The 21,888-nt window shown below is 54.4% G+C and overlaps 2 protein-coding genes across 3 annotated transcripts; both read right to left on the bottom strand.

Moving 5' to 3' along the window:
• Positions 1-1,293: 1,293 nt before the first annotated feature.
• Positions 1,294-2,938, bottom strand: CDK2AP2 (cyclin dependent kinase 2 associated protein 2). 2 transcript variants are annotated; one of them, XM_063095331.1, is made up of 4 exons: positions 2,797-2,938; positions 2,387-2,487; positions 2,163-2,295; positions 1,294-1,791 (listed from the first exon to the last, which is right to left on the bottom strand). In XM_063095331.1, exons 1-4 carry the CDS (start codon positions 2,876-2,878, stop codon positions 1,724-1,726), a joined length of 384 nt encoding a protein of 127 aa, XP_062951401.1. In that variant the 5' UTR covers positions 2,879-2,938; the 3' UTR covers positions 1,294-1,723. The 2 variants fall into 2 exon arrangements, with proteins under 2 accessions (XP_062951401.1, XP_062951402.1); XM_063095332.1 differs by having other exon boundaries at positions 2,648-2,877.
• Positions 2,939-13,795: 10,857 nt separating this feature from the next.
• Positions 13,796-17,968, bottom strand: CABP2 (calcium binding protein 2). Its single transcript, XM_063095372.1, has 7 exons — positions 17,895-17,968; positions 17,133-17,309; positions 16,527-16,557; positions 15,593-15,727; positions 14,759-14,868; positions 14,506-14,653; positions 13,796-13,936 (listed from the first exon to the last, which is right to left on the bottom strand). The coding sequence occupies exons 1-7, from the start codon at positions 17,949-17,951 to the stop codon at positions 13,911-13,913; spliced, it is 684 nt and encodes a 227-aa protein (XP_062951442.1). The 5' UTR covers positions 17,952-17,968; the 3' UTR covers positions 13,796-13,910.
• Between the last annotated feature and the right edge of the window lie 3,920 nt (positions 17,969-21,888).

Consider the following 21,888-nt stretch of genomic DNA (forward strand, 5'->3'; position numbering starts at 1 on the left):
AGCAGCAGCTGGACCCTCCGGAGGCGCAGCGCGGGCCCATGGCCCCAACCTTCCTCCGGGTCCACCCGCCGGCTCCCCTGCCGTCCCTCCCCGCCGCCGGCCGCGTCACTGCGGCCGCCCCGCCCCCTTCCTGGGCCCGGTTGGCCCTCCCCACCCGCCGGGGTCCAGGCAGCTCCGCCCGCGGCGGCAGAGGGCAGGCCCCTGCCTTCCTTCCCCAGGGCACCGGGGGAAGACGCCGTTCCCCAGATGCTGGCGCCTTTTACTCCTTCTGTGCCGTTTGGGGTTCCAAAGACTCTAGGCTCCTATCCCCACCCTGGCCCAGCCCTCCTGTGTGCAATGAAGGGGTGGAGTTTGATATGGCTGGGTCCTAGGCCTATCCTCCCCAGCTCCTCACCCTCTGCAGCTCCGGGAACCTGGGACTCAGGGTAGGTGAAGTTTAGCCAGAAGTTGGTGGCTCTGACCTGCCTCCACCGAGGGCCGCGGTTCCAGGGCCCTAGGCCTCTAGGGTCACTCGGCTGCACAACCAGGTAGAAGTCTGCTGTCACGCCATCCTTGAGCAGGCCCCTGCGTGGCGTCCCAAGGCCTTCCCCACCTATGCCTTCCGGGTCCACAAGGGTGGCCACCCAGCCACCCAAGTCCCGGGCAAAGGCCAAGACACCAAAGGCTGGGCTCATGGGGCCACGCCCAGCCTGCTAGATGGTGCTGGGAGAGGGGACTGCAGCACGGAGCTGGGTCTCGCCCATGGTGGAAGCCAGGCCTGTTCCCTTGACTCTGCTGCCCAGGTGCTGGGGGAGGGAAGCAGCAGTGTCCCCTCTCTGAGGAGTCAGACATGGGGTGTATTTAGAAACTTCCAGGACCAGTTCAGAGTTTAGGGCATTGTTAGAGCATGAAGGCGTGTTAGGGAGTGGCTTAAGTGAACCGGCATTTCCATCCTGCCAGGCACCACCGCCAATCCAGAGGAAGAGCCCTCTAGGATCAGCCTGGCTGACAAGTACCTCCAGCTATGGGGGACAAGGCCCTGTGCTGCCCCCTGGTGGCACCATGTGAAGTGTGCAGGGCTCCCAGCAGCCAGAACTCACCCCTTTCTAGTACTCACAGCTGGAAGACTGGGGGCCTGGGAGGGGCAGGGTCCTACCCAAGGTCAAAGGACAGCAGAGGCAGGGCAAATCCAGATTCAGTCAGCCTCCCCTTTCTCTGCATCTCTTCTTCTTTCTGCCTGGCCCAGCCAGGGCTAGCAGAAAAACCAGACCCAGAAAGGCTCAGAGATGAGAGAACAACTCCAAATCATCTTTTATTTATATAAAAAGGGCATATTTAGCAAAAGACACTGAGAAAAGAGTCACTATGGTCCATGAGACCAGGCAGGAAAGTACAGGCCTTCTAAGCCCCTGCTAGGCGAGAAGGAGGCCTGTGACAGTGGCGAGAAGTGCTGGGGAAGTGCTGAATGGTGGGGGCCGCAGGAGGGAGAAGGCTCCAGCTGGATCAACACTCTTGGCAGGTCATGGGTGGGACTCACAGTGACCTCACTGCTAACTCTTATAGGGGGCAGTCAGTGTTGACGACTGGAGTGAGATCCGCCCCCTGGTTCCTGGAGGGCACCCAGCAAGGGACACAGGACAGGAAGCCCAGGATGGTTAGTGCAACTCAGGGCGAAGGCCAGGGAGAAGCAGGTGCTCTGCAGTGGCCCAGAAAGGTCCAGACGCTGAAGCTGAGGCGCTTCCTGTTACGTGCGGGCGTTCCGCTCTGTCTCTGCCAGGCACTCTCTGACTAGGGCCCGGGCATGGATGATGCCTGGGGTGAGGGTGAGATGAGGATGGGGAAATAACATACAGGGTCTCAGCGACCTCCACAGCTCCACCCTTACCCTCCAGGGGAAGAAACTTCCCTCCCCACTCGCTTTCCTTTCAGCAAGAACAACTCAAATCTAATGAGGGGCTATGTGAGATCAGAAGTTTGGCTAATGAACTCAAATTTGCCCTGTTGAAATACAAATTCACAGGTTCTTCCCTGGAAATCGATGCAATTCAATTCAAAGCACCTCTCTGGGCAATGATGCTGGCCCTAGTCTAGGCTTGGCATCAGGCCTGCAGAAGGCCTTCCTTCCCTAATGAAGGACTTCCCAGTTCCAGTATCCTGAGCAGGGCGGGCCTGGACTCACTTACCTCTCTTTAGACGCTCCATGGCGCTCTTGCTGCCAGCATAGGTGGGCCGGATCTCTTTGCCCATCTCCTCTATGACCGACAGCAGGTCTGTGTAGGTGCTCTGGGAGCCCTGGGCGCCAGGTGGCTTCATTGCCTATGTCAAAAGAGAACAGGCAGTGAGCTCAGGCCTCGGGGGAGCGGGGCATCTAGTCCCCATCCATAAGCAAGCCCTTGGCCCCACTCACCTGCACATAGCCCATGGAGGGCGGTCCGAAGTCGTTAAACAGTGGCCTGAAAGGGGCAGCAGCCCCTGGCACCGAGCCTGACGGCGATGGAACACTTCCGGCTGCAACAGGCGCGAGTAAGAGGTCAGCGCGGGGCAGGGACGCCTCCTCCCAGCTTTCCAAGCCCGGGACGGGTTCGCCCGATTCCCTCCAAAGGGAAGCTTCATTCCATGCCGATCAACTTCAGGGACAAACCCCTCCCCCTGCGCTCCACCTACACACCCTTACGTGACCACGCCCACTTCACAGGCCAGCAAACTGAGGCTCAGGGAGGGTAGGCGGCAGGCCCAGTACTGCAGAACTCAGGCCGTCTTCTCTGCGCGACCTCGAACCGCCCGGGCAGGCGAGCAGGGGTGGAGCTGGATCCTCACCTGTAGGGACCGGGGTGCCCGGCCCAGGAGTGCTGGAGCCCGGGGTGCTGCTGGGGGCGGGGGCGATGGGTTTGTAGGACATCCCCAACTCCTGGGTGCGGCGGACGCCAGGCGGCCGCTCCTCGGGGGTTGGCTGCCGGGCCTCCCAGCCGCGCTCTGATTGGCAAGCGGGCAGCACGCCCCTGGTAAATAGATCTCTGGCCGGAAGGGCGGGCGGGCACGACGCTCCCTCACTCCCGATTGGCGCGCACAGCTGTCACTCGAGCCTCCTTATTGGCTGAGACCTGCCCCAACAGGTCGCAACCGCTGCCGATTGGCCTCCGCCTTCCGGACCTCGCACCTGTCTGCTCCGGATTGGGCGGTGGCCGCTGCCCTCGGCAATTGGCGAGTTCGCGGCCCGGGCCGGCGCGCTCTCAATCCGATTAGTCCCAAGACCGAGAGGCGGGGCTCGGAGCCTGGAGCTGGTCTGGGCTGCCGCGGGTCGTGCCGACGGGGTCTTCCCTGTGGCGGGCGCCGCAGTCACGCCTCCCTCGCGCTGCTTCGCGGGTCAGCTCCACGACGCCCAGTCTCGGTCCAGCATGGGCTGCTGCAGCTGTCGCCGCCGCCGCGCGCGCCTTCACTTCGGCTCCGGATGCTGAGGACGCGGGGCTTTGACGTTCGCGGCCCCGCGCTTCACCCCCTGCGCTTTTACGTCACCTTTCACCGGTTCAACACCCTTTCCCCGAACTGCGCATGCGCCCGCCTAAGGCCTCCGCTGTTCCCATGGCAACGGGTCCCTCAAAACGTCATCGCCCGCGGCTCTTCCTCCAGATGGGCTCCTCCTCAGGTCCAGGCTGGCGTTAGGTCCAAGGACGACTTCAAAGACCCCTCAACCCGCACCCCCAAGGCCCCCCGACCCCGCCTCAGATGACAGTAGCCGGAAGGGCTAACCTTCCTTGAATACCTACTGTGTGCCCTGGGCCAAGCGGTGCGGACAAGGGCACCGGCTGGGTCAACTGACTGGGATCAACCCTCAGCACCCCACTAGCGATTTTCTTCTGGCCAAATGGCTCCTCTCAACATGCCTCAGTTTCCCCATCTGCGAAATAGGGAAAGTAACAGTAACCCGCTCATAAGGTTGTTTTGAGTTACATGAACATTCATAAAGTGCTTATTGTTTCACCCCACTCTTTCCTATCCCGCTCCGGTGCTCCAAAGCCTTTCCTTTCCACCACCCAGTCCCCCCCAACCCTCATTTCTCACAAACTTAGATCTCAGACCCTCCTCCACCCCTACTAATCTTTTCTCCCAGGCTCTTCCCCCAAACCTTTCTGCCCTTGTGTCCCCTTCGCTCTGTAGGTTTTATTCATCTTCAGGACATTCGTTCATTCATTCACTCATCCAACAGGCATTTTCTGACTCCTTCCTCCACCGCAGGCCTCGTGCTGAAGGCGAGGATATGTAAATGAACTGCCGTGACCTCTGTCCTCAAGGGGCTCCTAGTCTCTGGAGACAGGAAAGCAAAGGCATACGTAGCAGTAAGACAGTGGCCACAGTGGAGACCGGGTCAGGTGCATTGGAACTTTGAGGAGGGGGCCTGCCTGGGGACATCATAGACATCTTCCCAGTGGCATTTGAGAAGGTGGGGATGGGGTGGAAGAAAAGATGGAGGGTGGCACTGCAGGTGGAGGGACTGGCATGTGCAAAAGCGTGGACGTGTGAGAGAAGAGCACGTGTGTTTGGAGAACGAGTCATTTTTTCTCAGGAGGGTTCATTGGGAAGCAGGGCAGATCAGCAGAGACAACAGCAGGGGCAGGAGGGGAACCTCAGGAGCCCAGATGTGAGGAAGCTGAGCTGATCACTGTTTCCAGCGTTTCCCTGACTTCAGCCTTTCGGGAAGCTCTTTCATGAGTCTTGCCATCTATTTCATATTTCCTTTAAATCATCTCAAATAAAACCTCAAATATTTAAAAACCTCAAATAAAAACGAAAAGCAATAATGTCCATTTACTCCTGTGCTCAATATACTCTGTTGTTTTTTTTAACACATATTCAAATTATACTACTGTTTTTGTTTGTTTTGGTGGTTGGCTGGTGTGGGGTATACTACTGTTAAAAATAAAAAGAGTTGATCTAGTCACCCAAGATCTTCCACTCCCTACCAGTGGCACTGAGGCTGCACACTGGAGACGTCTGCTGTGGAGACGGGGTGAAGAGATACTGGGGCTACTCCTCTGTAGGGAACCCCCAAGTTCCCCCCCCGCCACTCCTCCTTCCAAACTTTAGACCTTTTTACTGTCTCTGTTGCCTGTTGTATTAGTCTGCCCTGGTGGACTAATACACAGACTGGGTGGCTTAAACAACAAAAATGTATTTTCTCACAGTCTGAAATCAGGGTGCCAGCGTGGTTGGTTTCTGGTGAGGGCTCTCTTCCTGGCTTGTAGGTGGCTGCCTTCTGGCTGTACCCTCTTGTGGCTTTTTTCCTAGTTTCATGGAGAGAGAGAGAGAGCTCTCTGGTGTCTCTTCTTATAAGGACACTAATCTATCAGATCAGGGCCCCACCCTTATGACCTCATTTAACTTTAAGTACTTCCTTGGAGGCCCAGCTGCAAATACCAACTGGAGGTTAGGGCTTTGGCATATGAATTTGGGGGGATGCAAACATTCAGTCCATAACACCTATGTTGGAGGAAGATGTATGCTTGGGAGGTGACCATGGGGCTGGACTAAAGCACTTTTAGGTGTTTTCCTCCTTCTTGGAGCAGTGGGGCTGTGGCAGGTGGAGCATAGAGTTCTCTGAGGGAGACTGAAAGTGACAACTGTGCCTATCCCACAGAGAGGACCCTGCCCTCTCAGCGGGGGTAAGATAAGAACAGTCCTCTGATGGAATGCTTCAGGGGCTCCCCTCTTCTCTCAGCCCTAGGGCTTGAAGCTCACCCCCCGGATTTTGGAGCCTTTCAGCATTACAGCCTCCATATCAGAAGTTGAAAAGTGGGTTCCACAGGCTCAATTCAGCCCACAGATGGTCTTGTTGGCCTGTCCAATGATTTAAATTAAAATTTTGTATTAGTGGCCAACTTTGTATTTCTGTACAATTCTTTCAACTTTGCCATATGATTGAAAAGTTTTATAATAAAATGTTGAAAAATAAATGCATGAACACCAACGAGCTACCACTATACACTTGTTAGAATGGCTAAAATCCCAAAACTGGCAATACCAGCTACTAACAAGGTTGCAGAGCAACAGGAGCTCTCATCCACTGCTGCTGGGAATGCAGAATGGTACAGCCACATCGGAAGACAGTTCGGCGACTTCTTCCAAAAGTAAATAAACTCTTACCCTAGGAGCCAGCAGTTGTGTTCCTGGGCATTGACCCAACTGATTTGAAAACTTATGTCCCCACGAAAACATGTGCATATGAATGCTTATAGCAGTATTAGAACCTCCGAAACTGGAAGCAACTGAGATGCCCTTCAATAGGGGAATGGTGTATCCATGCAATGGAATGTTATTGAGCAATAAAGAAGGGAAATCACCTAACCAGCCATGAGAAGACACAGGTAAATCTTAAAGGCCAAGTGAAAGAAGCCAGTCTGAAAAGACGCATACTGTACAATTCCAATTGTATGACATTCTGGAAAAGGGAAAATCATATGGACATTTAACAGATTACTGGTGGCCAGGAGTAGTGGGGAGGGGGTAGGATTGAATACGTGAAGCCTAGGGCATCTTTTTTAGGGGAGTGAAACTATTGTATATGATACAGTAATAGTGAATAGAGAACATTAAGCATTTGTCAACACGTAAACTTTATTGATTTATTTTTATTTTTGGCAGCTGGCAGTCTTGGGGAACCAACACTTTTTTTTTTTCTTTTTTCTTTTCTATCTTTTTTGGCTTTGTGTGTGTGTGTATGGCTGGCTGGTATGGGTAACTGAACCTGTGACCTTAGTGTTACAAGGCTGTTCTCTACCAACTGAACTAACTGGCCAACCCCTAAACCCTTGGCCTTGGTGTTACAAGGCCTCTAACCAACTGAGCTATCTGGCCAGCCCTGCGAGTAAACTTTAATTATGCAAAAGAATAATAATAATAATTTAGAAGGTTGGTTGACCCCAGGATGGAAGGAACAATGTGACCAAGGTATGTGTAGAGCTAGGGCTGGGTCTGGAGCTCACAGACCCCTCAAGCCTGTTCACAAACCCTTCACATGCAGGTCTACGAGCTAGGTAACAGGAAAAGGTCCTTGGAGCCTTGGTTGAAGAAAGAATAGTCTTTACTCAGCACCCACACGTCTAAGAGCTAGGCAGTCCAAAGAGAACTGAGCAGCTGCCAGCAAAGTAAATATGCTCTGTTTTTATTTTTCATTTTTATTTATTTATTTTTTTTAAAAGATGACCGATAAGGGGATCTCAACCCTTGGCTTGGTGTTGTGAGCACCACACTCAGCCAGTGAGCCAACCAGCCATCCCTATATAGGATCTGAACCCGTGGCCTTGGAAACATGCTCTATTTTTAGACATGAGCTCTGCCAAGCCTCTGCTTCACACACTGAAGAACACATGAATAGCAATAAACTAAAAAGATACAGGGACGTGCATGTGCACTAACTGCACCCCCACGCAACTTGTTTACAAAGAATGTGCTGCAACACCCCCAACTGGATGGAGGCGAGGGGGCCTGACCAAACTACACCATTTTCCTCACAGTATGTGGCTGTCTTACAAATGTACAAAACAACCTTACCATAGGGGACGGGGGAGTAGGTGCTGACCTGGAAAGGAGTGGAGTCTGGAGGACTAAAGGCAGAAGAAGCTGTACACGAGCACTGTGCTCTAGGTGATAGGGTGGCTTCCCACAGGAGTGTGGGCTGACAATTCTGAAACCACTACACACGTACACTGGAGCTGGACAATTGGGCAAATGGAGGGTGAATGGTGGAGTCGGGCTTCTCAAAGCTGGAATGAGAAGATATAGACAAGCAAGGAGAGAGGCTGGAATGATCCGCGTGGTACTGGATTGGAGTTGGAGCCTCCAGTATGAACTCATGTGTAGCTTAATACACATCCGGTTGCTTACATACAGAAATGTTTACAAATGTATATACGCACAGGTACATACATAAAGCTCCTTGCTCTGCTGGCTGAGAGGGACTAGAAGCAAACTCCCTCCGCCCCTTCCAGTAGCAACAAGCAACCTAGTACCCAGATCTGGGTTTCTAATACCGTTCTCAAGTAAAATGGAGTAGGGCTTCTTGGAGAAATGGCTGATTCTAGGACCGGGTCAGGAAATATTCAAGGTGATCCACTTGCAGGCAGTGCTATGGGTTGAATGTGTCCCCCCCAAAATTCATGTGTTGGAAACTTTTTTTTATTGAAATATAATTAATTGCACATACCTCCGGGATACAGCGTTGAGTAATAATACCTGTGTGCAATAAGTGATGCTCAAATCAGGATAATTAGAATCTTCAGTATTACGCAATGTAATCATTTTTTGTGGCCCTTTAACTGATTTCTCGCCATCTCCCCCCGCCCCCAACCCTTTTCCACTTCTAGTAGCCTCAGTTCTGTTCTCTCTTTTTGAAAGTTCCATGTGTTGGAAACTTGATCACAGGGTGGGAAATCCGATTATGGCATTTGAAAGGTGGAAACTTGGGCTGGCCAGTTAGCTCAGTTGGTTAGAATGTGGTGTTATAATACCAAGGTCAAGGATTCAGATCCCTGTACTGGCCAGCCACCAAAAAATAAATAAATCGATAAAGTGAACCTTTAAGAGGTGATTGGATTGTGAGGACTATGCTCTCCTGAATGGGTTAGTCCATTTATGGCGTAATGGCTAATGGTTTAAAGGGTTATCAGGGAGTAGACTGGTGGCTTTATAAGGAGAGCGAGTGTAGAGCTAGGGCTGGGTCATGTTTAGCATCTCCTCGTAACACAGGCTTTAAGGTCCATATCTGCAGCCTAAACTCTCCAACTGTTGTTTGCAGGTGCAAACCATAAAGTACATCCATGCCCAAGATGTACTCAGCTACTGGGGACATATATACAGTATATACACGAGGGGGTAATCTTCCTATGCCCAATGGCAATGACGCAGCTTTGACCTCAGTAGTGTGTCCTCCATAGCCATCTATACGAACTGTGGCCCCTGGAAACTTACCTGGATTGCCATATATCAGGCTACATTCTGTGCCTGTATTCACCAACGCCAAAACACGCTGCACATTAGTCCTTGACCAGTTTATTGCCAATTCAACATGAGGCCTCCGGTCCTCATCTGCCCCCAAAAGACGAGCACCTTGGCCTGCTCCCTAGTCAAAATGGAACATTTCATCCGCCTCCTCGGGAGCAACCAAGAAATACTTTAAGACCACTGAGCGCACTTTGCTACCTGTTTCTGGACGTTTAGTGAAACGTTGTTCAGGGCACAATTGCTGCCACAAGGAAAACAGGAACGCATTTGGCTGCTGGTCAATATTCTTGCTATCAACCCCTGCTGCAAGCAAGTCAAGCCACATCTGCTTACGGCTAGTCTTGCTTGGTCCCCTCAGGATAAGATCCTGAGCATTTCTTGGGGGTTGGGTCATAGCCACCTTTTGGACCCCTTTTGCTTGTCTTTTCTCCTCTACTTCACCCAGGCTAGCTATCATGGTCATTACCTCATGTATAGGATCATCAATGTATGGGGCCAGTATGGCCATCAGTGACCCAAAGGACATTGACGAGGCATTTTGCAGCACTATGTCTCTCATGCTGCCTGTAAAACTTTCATCATCTGGGCCACGAGTGTTCACATTAAACCTGGACTGCTGCATCCCCAGTTCTCAAATGATTTGGACCAACTCAGCATATGTTTGCCATTTACTCACAGTCTTGGGCAGTTCTCCAGCACTTGCCCACCCAGTTCGAGTAGCTGCACTCACCCATTCCATTAAGGAGTGATTACCTGGGCCTTGTGCATATCTACGGCTATTCTGTAGCTGCTGCCTCAGGGACAGGTGCATGGTGATGGAGGCTAACTTCTCCATCTCCTCACCAGAGCACATCACACTACCCACCCCTAGGTCCCATAACCGCAGCAGCCAAGCAGCCAGGGGCTCCCCCTGTTTTTGCCGAAACTGTCTCCCCAAGTCAACTAATTCAACCTGGGTATACAGGACATAGGTGGTAAATTGGGTCACCTGTGGACGGCCAACTGATTGTCCGCCCGGTCCCATAGGCTGCTCGTGCTTCATTTTCTGATGCACAACAGGTACTGGCTGGAGACACACGGTCTCCCCCAACTCACCACTGGTTTTTCATCCTCCCTGGTGTGAGAGGCAGGAGTGGCCAGTCGCTGCATGTCATCCTCCAGGACAATCATCAGCGCTTCCAACAACTCTGCTTTCCACTTCAAATCTCGATCAGCTTGCAGCATAGTGAGCAGTAGCCAGGCCCTGATCAGCAGAAAAGTGGCCACCGGGCACCACACGCTCAACGACAGCCACCCTTCCTCCCCCTCCCAAGGGGCTCTCTGCGGTGGTGCCTGGTCTATGCTGCCTTGCAGTACGGCGAGCAGCAACCAGATCCCGGTCAACAGGAAAGAGGCCATAGGGCAGAGCATATTCAAGAGTAGCCACATTTCCTCCTTCTTCCAGTGGCTTTTGGCTCCTGTACTTGCTCATAATCCTGCCGACTATGCCAATTGTAGAGCTAAGGCTGGGTCTGGAGCTCACAGACCCCTCAAGCCCATTGTCCAGACTGGGTCACAAACCCTTCACACGCAGGTCTATGAGCTAGGTAACCAGAAAAAAGGTCCTTAGAGCCTTGGTTGAAGAAAGAGCAGTCTGTATTGAACACAAACGTCTAAGAGCTAAGCAGTCTAAAAAGAAACTCAGAAACTCAACTGCTACCAGCAAAGTCCAAAGAAAAACTAAGCAGCTGCCAGCAAAGTAAACATGCTCTATTTTCAGAGGCAAGCTCTCTGCCAGCCAGCTGCTGCTTCACAAACTGAAGAACACACAAGAGTAGCAACAAAACTGAAAAGATACATGGGCACACATGCGCACTAACTCCACCCACACACAACTTGTTTACAAAGAATGTGCTGCACCACCCCCAACCAGACCTGAGGTGAGGGGGCCTGACTAAACTACTCTATTTTCCTCACAGAGAGTGAGCACATTAAAATGCTCTTGCCATGTTCGCCATGTGACACTCTGCATCACCATGGGACTCTGCAGAGACTCCCCACGAAGAAGAAGGCCCTTACCTGATGTGCCCCTTGACCTTGGACTTCCCAACCTCCAACACTGTAAGAAATAAATTTTATTTCTTTATACATTACCCAACTTCACGTATTCTGTTTTAAGCAACAGAAAACAGACTAATACAGCCAGAAAGTAGGAAAGTGCTAAAAAATAAAACAAACACAATGATGGGGGTATGTCAAAGTGTTGCTGGTCTAACTGAAAGACTTTCCAATGGACATCTATCTGTTTATCTGTCCATCTGTCTATCTACAGATATAGAATCCGTTTGTCTGGAGAACCCTGACTAACACATAAGGAAAGCTGGGTATGGGGCATATGGGAATTATCTGCACTATTTTCACAATAATTCTGTAAACCGAAAACTATTCTAAAATGAAATAAGTGGATGTAATACTTCGACCTGGGTGTATTACATGTAAAAATTTATTAAGCTGTACACTTAAGGTGTATAAACCTTACTGAATGCAGATTATAATCAACATATATACATTTTTGGAGGTGGGAGAGTGTACACAAGATTTGGGGAAGCTGTGGGCACTTCTGGTTTTAACAGACATACCTACAGCTGCTTAAGACCATCCCACCAGCTGCCCTCAGTGCCCAACTGCAGCCTGCCAGGCTGAGGACTGGGGAGGTGAATGAGGCTGACCCTGAGCGGGGTTCTGGTTTCCTCTGGCTCATGTCTATCCCTCACCCCCAGGCCCTGCAGAGGGGACAGACAGCCTCTCTTAGGTTCTGTGCTGCTCTGAGGGTGGTGGGAAGGAGAGTGGGCCGTGGCTGCCAGAGAAGCCACTGGGGCTGGGCCACTCATCCTCATCCCCAGGCCTGCCAGATTGGCAGGAGAGATCACCTAATTGGGGATCAAGGATTAATTGGGATCTGCCGGGCGAGTGGTGCTGAGGTTGCTGCAGCCAGACCTGGCACCTCTGCATCTGGGATCTGGGCTGGGCAGGGTACTGGTGGCTGCCTGCCTGCTCTGTCCCAGGGCCACCTTGTTGGCAGGAGTGATGTGAGGACTGGACGCTGAGAGCTCCCACCCCTTCTTGACCAGGAAGGTCAGGGCTTGTCCTCCCTCCCAGCTGTAGATCAGGCCCTTGCCATGAACCTGCCATGGCAGGAGCTGTAGATCAGGCCCTTGCCATGGTTAGAAGAGGCTGAGACCCGCCCCAGGTCCACCCTGATCCTGGGGCGCCCACCCTGGTTGACACTGTTGTTTCAGAGTCCCCAGGCCTGGGTGCAAGTCCCACGTTACTTCATACTAATTGTGTGTGACTTGATGCCAGTCCCTCCTCCTCTTGGAGCCTTCTGGTGCTAGGCAAAGGGGCTGGACTAAGCTGGGGGCAATAGGGAATCACGGCCCGTTCCTGAACAGGAGTGTGACAAAATGCAGGTGGCATTTTAAAGAGAACAGTCTGACAGTGTGTGGGGAGAGAGGGCAGTGGGGCTGCATGACCCCTAGCAGGTATGGATGTTTGTGTCCCTTCCAAAATTCACATTGAAACTTAGTCCTCAATGCAACAGTGTTACAAGCTGGGGCCTTAAGGAGATGATTTGGCCATGGGGGCTCCACTCTTACGGACAGGATTAGTGCCTTATAAGAGGGCCAGAGGGAACTAGCTAGGCTCTTTTGCTCTTTCTGCTCTCCCACCAGGTGTGGACACAGCGTTCAACCCCTCTGGAGGCTCTGAAGGAAGCAGTGCTCCAGACACCACCTCAGAAGCAGACCAGGCCCTCACCAGACACTGAACCTGCCTGCACCTTGATCTTGGACTTCCCAGCCTCCATAACTGTAAGCAATAAATTTATGCTGTTTATAAATTACCCAGCCTAAGGTATTTTGTTATAGCATCAGGGACGGCCTAAGACACTTGGCCTCTTGGTTTCCTCATTCTGGAGAATGGGGCTGGGGCAGGCTTGGCATGGGGAGACGTGTCACATGGGTCCTCCAGGTTGCAGACACTGAGACGAAGTTAGGAATGCAAAAGGGACAAAGGGGGAGAAGCAAGACTGTGCAGGAGAACCTCTGATTCGAGGCACCTCTGACCACACCTTGTCTGACCCAAAGGGAACTCAGGGCAAAGACTGCCCATTAATGGAGCTTCGTGTTTGGCAGAAATGTCCAGGTTCTAGTCCCCGCGGCTGTGCTCAGTCAGTGGCTGGGGGCTCCCGGGAGGAGGGAGTGTCAGCCCGAAAGCTGAGGAATGTCCTGAAGAGCCGACAGCAGAGCCATTCAGCTGTCTAACTCACTCCTCAAAGCTGGACAGCAAGTTCTGGAAGGGAGCTGTGAGCAGCACAGCTCCGAGGCTGCTGCAGGAGCCAGCGAGGTCAGCCCAGGGAAAGCCCTCGGTGGACGGGCTCTCTCCAGCCTCCAGTGCAATCACTGAGCTGGCAGGAGCCATTCCCAGCACGAGCGGCAGGGACAGCAGAGGCCAACACACGCTGGAGCTGGGGAGAGCAGGCTGGGCTTGCTCATCGGGGGTGTCTCCTGACACTTGCTCTGGGCTGGCCCCAGGATCCAGACAGGAAGAAGAGAGGGTCCCCACTCACCTGGACCTCACAATCGAGGGGGCTTGTGGTCCATGAGGACAGCCCCAGGACTTGACTTTTGGGGGCCAAATACTGGTGCCTCCAGGATAAGCAAGTGAGCTGCAAAAGCCATCTCCCCAGGCTCAAAGATACTTTATTGTCAGAGAAACAGAGATGGGGCAGAGGGTCTTATTGGAGGGCGGGGAGAAGGCAGGTGAGGACACTGTACACAGGCAGGATGGAGAGCAGAGAGGGAGGGGCCAGCCGGAGGTGACGGGCCTCAGGGAACGCTCTGGTGGGCAGAGGCTGTGGTTCTCGAGTCCCGTCTGCTGCCTCCAGCTTCTGCACCGGCTCAGCGAGACATCATTCGCACAAACTCTGCCAGGACAAAGCCAAGGTTTTGGGTCTGCTCTTCGGACTGCACTAGGGATGGGGCCAGCTTGCGGGCTTTGGGGTGGGTGGGAGTGTGGCTGAGGGGAGGGCTTTCGAGGGCATCCCCTGGATCTGGTAGGGAATGGGCCTCAGGGCCGGGAAGAGGGGGCTTTGTCTTGTGGACAAAATACCCTTGTAACTGAACCTGTTTTCCTCTTTGCTCTGGCCAGTAGGAAGCTCAGAAGCAACGTTGAGGCCTTCTTCGGGGGATGCATGTTTACATACTGACTTTATCGTGTTTTCCCTTTAGGGGAATGCAGCACGGAGGAGCGGGGCTCGCGTTCAGGTCGCCCACACTCAAATCTTGCTCCATCTGCTTCCTTTTCCTAAGCACCTAAGCTTTCCTGAGAACTGACTTTCTCGTCCCTTCCTCCTGGGCTCTCGGCGATGATTAAGCAGGGAACACTGGCCGGCACGGGGATCCAAGCCCTTGACCTTGGTGTTCCCGGGCTGCATTCTAACTCTAACCAACTGAGCTAACGGTGCTGTTTCTTTATCTGCGGGGAGGGCGGTACCTTCGAAGTCGACCAGGCCGTCGCCATTGAGGTCGATGTCGTGGAGGATCTCGTCCACCTCCCGCTGGCTCAGGCGCTCCCCCAGGAGGGCCTTGAGCGCCGCCCGGAGCTCGCCCACGCTGATGCAGCCGTCCTGGTTGGTGTCGAACTGTGGCGGCGTTGGCCGTGGCGCTGGGTCACCGACCGGGCCACCCAGCTCAGCCCCACTCGCTGCAGACTCGCCGCCCCCTCCCGCCCCTGCCCGCGGCCGCACCTCCCGGAAGGCGTCCCGCAGCTCCCGGACGCCGATCATGTCCGCAGTCTCTGCCAGCAGCTTGGGGCCCATCAGTTCCACGAAGTCTTCAAAGTCCACCTTCCCGCCACCTGGGAAGAGACCCAGGGCACCAGACAGCCCTGCCCAGCCCCTGTCCCTCCCTCCGCTGCCCTCCCCTCTGCCCCAGGCCAGCTCCCCTCTTGCCTCACCAAATGCACCCTTCTCTCCCTCTGTCACCAAAGGCTGGGTCATCTGTATTTCCTGCTGGGAATCACCCTCCAAACAAGGCACAGATTTGGCCAAAGGTGAAAGGAAAATCACTCTCAAAACTTCTTGGAGCTTTCCTTAATTTTCCTGTGGAGTTCGGTTGGATTCAAGGTCTGGCTCAAGGGCCAGCCCGTGGCTCACTCGGGAGAGTGTGGTGCTGATAACACCAAGGCCATAGGTTTGGATCCCATATAGGGATGGCCGGTTCGCTCACTGGCTGAGCGTGGTGCTGACAACACCAAGTCAAGGGTTAAGATACCCTTAGCAGTCATCTTTAAAAAAAAAAAAAAAAAGTTCTGGCTCCAATGAACTTGCTGTGTGACCTTAGACAAGTGAGTCAACTGTTCAGAGACTCAATTTTCTCATCTGTAAAATGGGAATCATGGTGCTTGCCCCACCCACCTCATAGAGGATGGGGAGACTCTCCAGAGGCAGAGATCTTGCCTTGAGAATGACCAAGGTCCTGGGCTCTGGACCAGTTACCTCTGTGCCTGGGCTGCCCGGCTCTCCTGGCCCTGACTAGGGCATCTGGAGAACTGGGGGTCGGGGTGGGTCTGAGGCACATACTGATTTGCTGGGAGATCTCGATGAGCTCCATTTCGGTGGGCATGTAGCCCAGTGTCCGCATGCAGGCGCCCAGCTCCCGGTAGCTGATGTAACCGTCCCGGTCTCGGTCAAACTCCTGGAAGGCGACCTGTAGCTCTGCCGGGCAGGGTGGGGTCAGTCCTTCCCCCGCATCCCCCTGGATCCTGGCCTGGACCAGCCCACCCTTCTCCCCTGGGTTCAATCATTCCCTCCTTATGAACATCCATTTCCCTTTGCTGCCTCTGAGCCAGTGCACGTGTTCTTCTTTTATTTATTCTTTCAGCAAATATTTAAGGAGCATCTACTATGTGCCAAGCTCTGCTCTAGGCACTGGGTTTACGGCAGTGAACTTTAAAAAAGAAAAAGAAAGAGGGAGAAGCAAATCCCTGACCTCACATTCTGGAATACTCACTCTCCCCTCCTCTTTGGTCCTACGTCACCTACTCAAGGAAGTCTTCCCTTTAAATTTGTTTTCTTCCAAAATAAATAAATAAATAATAAATAAATAGCTTTGTTCTCTGACAGCCCGTTTGTTCATTTCCTTCAGAGCACTTGACACCGTTTATACTTGTAGCTGACATTGACATCTGTCTGCAGAGCGCGTGAGCCATATCTACCTAGTTTCCCGGTGCTCAGCACAGGGCCAGGCACACAGTGGGCACCCAAGAAGCATCAGCTGAATGAACAAATATAAAAAGGACCCTGTGACCCACCTGGTGATTGGTGGTGGCAGTGAGGAATGTCTGTCAGTTCCTCCCTGCTCAGTCTGGTCCCCACCTCCCCAAACCCTGCAGCCTTCCTCTTGCACTTCGTTCCTCCTAGAGACTGCCCAGGCCCCTACTCGATGTCCCACACCCTGTGTCCCCTACTCCATGCCCACCCCTCCAGGGAAGTAGTTCCTTCTCAAACACTTTACCTTCAATTTCCTCAGGCCGCAGCTCCCGGTCCTGAAGGGGCACAGAAGGGTTAGGAATTCTCTGGATCACCCAGGCACCTGCCCCCTTCCTTCTTGTTCCTTGGGGCTCCCACCCAGCCCTGCACCCCACGTGCACGCACAGGGCCTGTGTCTGTCTGACACTGCTTGGACCTGATTCCCACCCAGTCCTGCTCACTGGCCTGGCCATCTTGGGTGCCCCCTTCCCCGCTGCCTGCCCGGGTCTCTTCTAGGGCAGGGAGCTCCTTTTGCCAGAGGTTGATCTGGGGGTTGGGCAGAACCTCAGACGTGATCCTGCTGGCCTCAATGTCACTGTATGTCTCTCTGGGTGTCTCTCTGCTCCTTTCCTGGGGGCCCTGCTGCCTCCCTGGCCCATCCCCTTGGTGGCTGTTTCTGATGTTTCTCTGGTCTGCCCCTGTGGCTCTTTCCTGGCATGTCTCCCTATTGCTCCCTGCCCCTTTCTGCCCTCACCCCTGCATCTGTGTGCCTTTGCTCTGAAGTCCCCACTCAATCCTCTCCCCCCTATTCAAGAAGAGGCAAAGTGAAGGGACAAGGGCTGGTGGGCTGCAGGTGGGTGGCCGTACATACGAGTTGGGTGGCGGCAATGCTGGGCCGCAGGAAGATGCAGGCTGGCCCCACCAGGCTGCTGAGCACTGAGTAGCCCTGGACGCCCTGCCCGGGGCCCTCCTGATCCTTGGGGCTGGGGCTGGGGTTGCGGCTGTGGCGGGAGCCCCCTGGGGGGGAGCCAGGCCAGTGCCAGGGGTCCTGCAGCAGAGCCAGCTGTGAGCTGGGCAGTGCCGCTGAGCACTGGGCCTGACTGCCCCCGCCCCCAACTCATCAGCCGCTTCTCTCTTTGGAACCCAGCACAGGACAGTGGGAAAGGAGCTCAGGGTGTACGGGACCTTCACCCGTTAACACTTTAGGCTGGAAGGGTTCATCCCCTAACTGTTCAGTTGGGCAAACCGAGGCCAAGAAAAGGCAAGGGACTTGGCCAAAGTCACTGAGAAAGCCAGTGGCAGAGCAAGACCTCCTGCTCCGCTCTGTGTCTCCCATGTCAGGGCTGGCTGGCAGGGAGCAGGGCCTCTGTAGTAGGGACGGGGCGGGCAGATGGGTAGCCAGGGGGCTGGTGAGCTTGGCACAGGAGACCCAGTCTCTATGCGCCAAGACCAGGACAGATCAGAGTCTGAGGGTTTCTAGGAAAAGATCTCGTTTGGGGCAGTGAGCAACCAGCCCTTCCGCCCCACTTCCCCCCTGCAACCCCACCCGGCCCTCACAGGACTCTACCCACCCACCTGGCCCTTCAGGACCTAGTCCAGCCGCCTGCCTTGGCTTCTCCCCCAGCCCTCATACCTTAGGCCCCCGGCGTCGGGGCCGCTTGGCACAGTTCCCCATGGGCCCCCGAACCATGCCAGGCCCGGAGGCCCCCGGGGTGGCCCGGGGCGGGGCCTCAGCAGATGCTGTTGGCTTCTGCCAGCCCCCAGCTGCTCCCAGTGAGAGCCTGGGAGTACTGCAGGGATTTTCCTAGGGTTTTGCGGGCAGAACTGTGGGCGGGTGGGCAGGCGGGGGGCCCTGGGCCCAGGGGCTTGGGTCCTAATCCGAGATTATCTCTGAGCATCTCCACTGGTGAGGGGGGCCACTAGGGGCCCAAGGCCCCCTGGAAGGCATAGCCTCCCCACGCCTCCTCCCAAGGGTCTTCCAGACACCCGCTCTCCAGCACACTTCTCCCCCCACCCCTGCCCCTAATCTCTGCCAATCAGGAGATTTCATGATTTCATGTCTTCACAGCAGGGCCTGGGTCCTGGGAGGAGGAAGTGGTGCCAGTGTGCCAGGGCAAGCTGGGTCTCTGTCCCCTCAGAACAGCAGCCAATGCCAGGTGATCTGAACATGGCAGACCCTCCCCCACTGTCTTGCAGGGAGAGGAGGTGACCTCAGCCTAGCCCAGAAAGCCCCTGCTCCTCCCTGTCAGGACCCCAGCTCGGCCCAGGGCACCCCACCTCAGAGCACTGCCCAGCCTGCTTGTCCTTGGCATCCCCGGCCTGGACCAGCCCCTGGTTCTTGTACAGGAGCTAAAGGGTGCCAAATCTGGGTGCTGTGGGTGGCAGCAGGGTGCAGCAAGGACTGAGGTGGGGACGGAGCACCTCTCTGGCCTCCACTGACCATCTGGATGACCCCTCCATCAACATACATGTCCTGGATCCCCCCACTGGACCGGGCCCTAGGTCTGCACTGCAGAGGCCCCCAATTGGGGTGTGGCATCCTGGCTGTTCCCTCATGGTCCCCTCACTTGAGGATGGCCCCACACCCTGGCCTCTTTTACCTGTCCATAGGCCGCTTGCACCTGGGCCTCAAGCTCCTGGAGGAGTGCCTGCCGCCTGGTGGCTGCTGGGCTGGTGGGGGCCTGGCTGGTTCCTGGAGTGCCCTCAGAGGGGTTGGGGTCCCCCGAGAGGAGATTGCCATCTGCTGGGCTCTGGGGCAGGGCCATGGTGTGGCACCTCGTGGCCCCACTCCAGCTGCCCTGGTCCTGTGGGAGGGTGGCTTAGTGGGAAGCTGTGGACGTGACCCCCTGGCTCCCTGCTGCTCTATTCCCTGTCCCTCCCAAAGTCCACATCTAGTCGAGCCCCCAAAGTCCACATCTTTCCTAGCTACCACTGCCCCTTGCACAGCCTACCAGTCTAGCAAAGCCCCCCTCTGAAATCCTCTCCTTCCCACACGCTGCCAGCCTCCAGCCCTCCTGTGGCCACAGACTGCTCCCCAGGGCTCCACCTGAATGTCCTTGCCCTCCACCTGGCTTTGGCCTCCGTCCCCTCTCTGCTCCCCTCTCCCCACTTCCTGCCTGTACCTCCCACCTGGTCCTGGGGGCATTCGACCTCTTGCTTCTCAAGGAAAAAGGATGGAGTGGGCCAGGCAGCCCGCACCAGCCTCCCGTGCCCCCTGCCATGCCCCCAGCCCACTCACCTCCCAGCGGCCTGCTCCTCACCTCCCAGAATGAGGTCAGTTGCTGCCCCAGCCCCACTCCACGCCCCTCATGATTTATTCACCTGCTCCAAGGGCTGGCCTTTGTCCGAGGGAACCAGATCCTACTAGATGCCTGCCACTTGAGCTGGCTGCTCTGGCCTCTCTCGGCCGTGAATGGTCGTCCATTCATGTACTCCCTTGGCAAATATCCTGGGCCAGCCTGGGACCAGCTGCTGGGCCCACATCGCAGACCCCACCTGCCCTAAGGACCCTGCTCTCAGGGACATCTAACCTGGAAAAGGGCCACCAGACTATTTCCAAGTGCATGGGGGCACTGACCCTGAGGCATCAGGGAGGCTTCCTAGAGGAGGCGAGGGAATGGGGCAACACTTCAGGCATTGCCCAACAATGTTTAACCTGGGCCTGGCTGTGGGCGAGTGCTGGGGTCCCCACAAGGATCAGCCATGAACTTGGAGTATCCCAAGCTCTGGAACCCAGCAGGGTATGTTGGGGGAAGGCCCCCGGGAAGGAGAGAGGGGTTAATAGCCTCTGGAGAGGGTATGGGTGGCAAAAGGTTGGAGAAAATTCCAGAGGGGCTTCAGCAAATGTTTGTTGAACACCCGATCTGTGCTTTCCTGGGTGCTGGGAACAAGTTCCAGCCTCCTGGAACCTTCCACCTGGTGGGAGATGTGCATCCACACACCGGAATTATGATGAATGGTCAAGTGCAGGGAAGGGCCCAACAGGCTGTCAAAAAGACCTTGCTGAGACTGGGGGGCTGAGGAGCTGACACATCAGCCAAGACCAGAAGATGGTGGGAATGGCTGAGTACAGGGAGGGGGCGGCCATGCAAGCAGAGGGAACATCCTCCACCCAGCGTGGAGATGGGCCAGGACTGAGAGGTGAGTGGACGCTGGCCAGGTGGCCGCGGGTGGGAAGGGCTTGTTGTGATCATTCACAGCCCTCAGCACCCTTCAGCTCCCCTGCACCTGGAGCCCAGGAGTACACTCCTCTCCCAGGCAGTAACACCCCTGAAAATGTTCCTCAGAGACAGGAATTCTCCTGTTTTCTGCAAGGTCATAGAAAGGGCCTGCACGCCTGAGTTCCTCCATGCATTTGTTGTGTGACCCTGGGAAAGGCATTTCACCTCTGAGCCTCAGTTTCCTTACCTGAAAGTGGGGGTTTATCTAGTATCTGCCTCACAATGCCATTGTGAAAATTAAATGACAATGGATCCAGCAGGTTCCTGGCACATAGGGAAGGCTCAAAAAATGGTGGGCGCTACATGCGAGGAATAAATCCATGTCCAAATAGTCCTCTAAGAAGATGGAAAGTGCTGAGAAAAGTATGTCCCAAAGTACAACCCAAAGCATTGGGGGCTGTAACTGGTCAGGGTATAGTGGGTAAAAGAGGTTTCAGTCAGGGAGCAAAGGCTTTGTGTCTAGGGGGAGGAGAAAGCCTGGCTTGGAAGTCACTCCTGGCTTCTGTTCAATAAGCAGCATCCCAGAGCATTCATCTGGGTGCCCTCGGCTTGCCCAGACTGACTTAGGCAAGCTGGAGTCCCAGCTTCTGCGTCCAGGATAGATGGATCAGTGGTTTAACTGATGGGTAGATAGATGGATGGATGGATGGATGGAAGGATGGTTGGCTGGTTGGATGAATGGGTGAATGATTCGCTGGACTGATGTTTTAATGGTCGGTGGTTGGAAGGATGGACGATTGGGTAGATGGATGGATAGATGGGCAGATGGACGGAAGGATGAATGGGTGGACAGGTGGTTAGATGAATAGACAGATGAGTGGATGGGTGGTCGAATGAATAGATGGACAGGTGAGTGGCTAACTGGATGGATGGATGGGTAGATCATTTGATGGGCTGATGGTTAAATGGTTGGTAGATGGATGGATGGATGGATGGATGGATGGATGGATGGATGGATGGATGGACGGGCACATGGAGTATGATTAGTGAGCAAATGGGTAGTTGGATGGATGGGTAGACAAATGGGTAGGTGAGTGTTTTGGTGGACTGATGGTTAAATGTTTGTTAGATGGATAGGCGATGGAGTAGATGGGTGTATAGATGGACAGAGAGATGGATGGAAGTGGATAGATGGCTGGATAGATGGCTGGGTGGCTGGACTACTGGTGAAGGCTTCATATTCTTCATTAAAAGAGTCCATTATGGTGGAGACCACATGTTACCTATTTCAATGTCTCCCATGGTGTCTAGCCCATTCGTTGCCTGATACATACTAATTGATGTATGATGAAGACTTGCGTCTATCTCTCTCCCCCCATTCTGAACTGTGACTCCTCTTTTTTTTATTGGTTATGAATATGCATGGGGTACAAAGATGACTGTCACCATTGGTGCCCAAGATGTGAT

This window comes from Cynocephalus volans, chromosome 4, assembly GCF_027409185.1.
Source record: "Cynocephalus volans isolate mCynVol1 chromosome 4, mCynVol1.pri, whole genome shotgun sequence".
NCBI classification, from domain to species: domain Eukaryota; kingdom Metazoa; phylum Chordata; class Mammalia; order Dermoptera; family Cynocephalidae; genus Cynocephalus; species Cynocephalus volans.

Excerpts from the sequence above, each read along its gene's own strand:
- CABP2 (XM_063095372.1), bottom strand. The coding sequence starts at position 17,951 with ATGGTTCGGGGGCCCATGGGGAACTGTGCCAAGCGGCCCCGACGCCGG. Across the intron at positions 17,310-17,894 it reads CCCGACGCCGGGGGCCTAAG|GACCCCTGGCACTGGCCTGG; the intron begins GTATGAGGGCTG and ends GCTCTGCTGCAG. Across the intron at positions 15,728-16,526 it reads GCGGCCTGAGGAAATTGAAG|AGCTACAGGTCGCCTTCCAG; the intron begins GTAAAGTGTTTG and ends CCTGCCCGGCAG.
- CDK2AP2 (XM_063095331.1), bottom strand. The coding sequence starts at position 2,878 with ATGTCCTACAAACCCATCGCCCCCGCCCCCAGCAGCACCCCGGGCTCC. Across the intron at positions 2,296-2,386 it reads CCTCCATGGGCTATGTGCAG|GCAATGAAGCCACCTGGCGC; the intron begins GTGAGTGGGGCC and ends CTTTTGACATAG. Across the intron at positions 1,792-2,162 it reads CATGGAGCGTCTAAAGAGAG|GCATCATCCATGCCCGGGCC; the intron begins GTAAGTGAGTCC and ends CCCTCACCCCAG.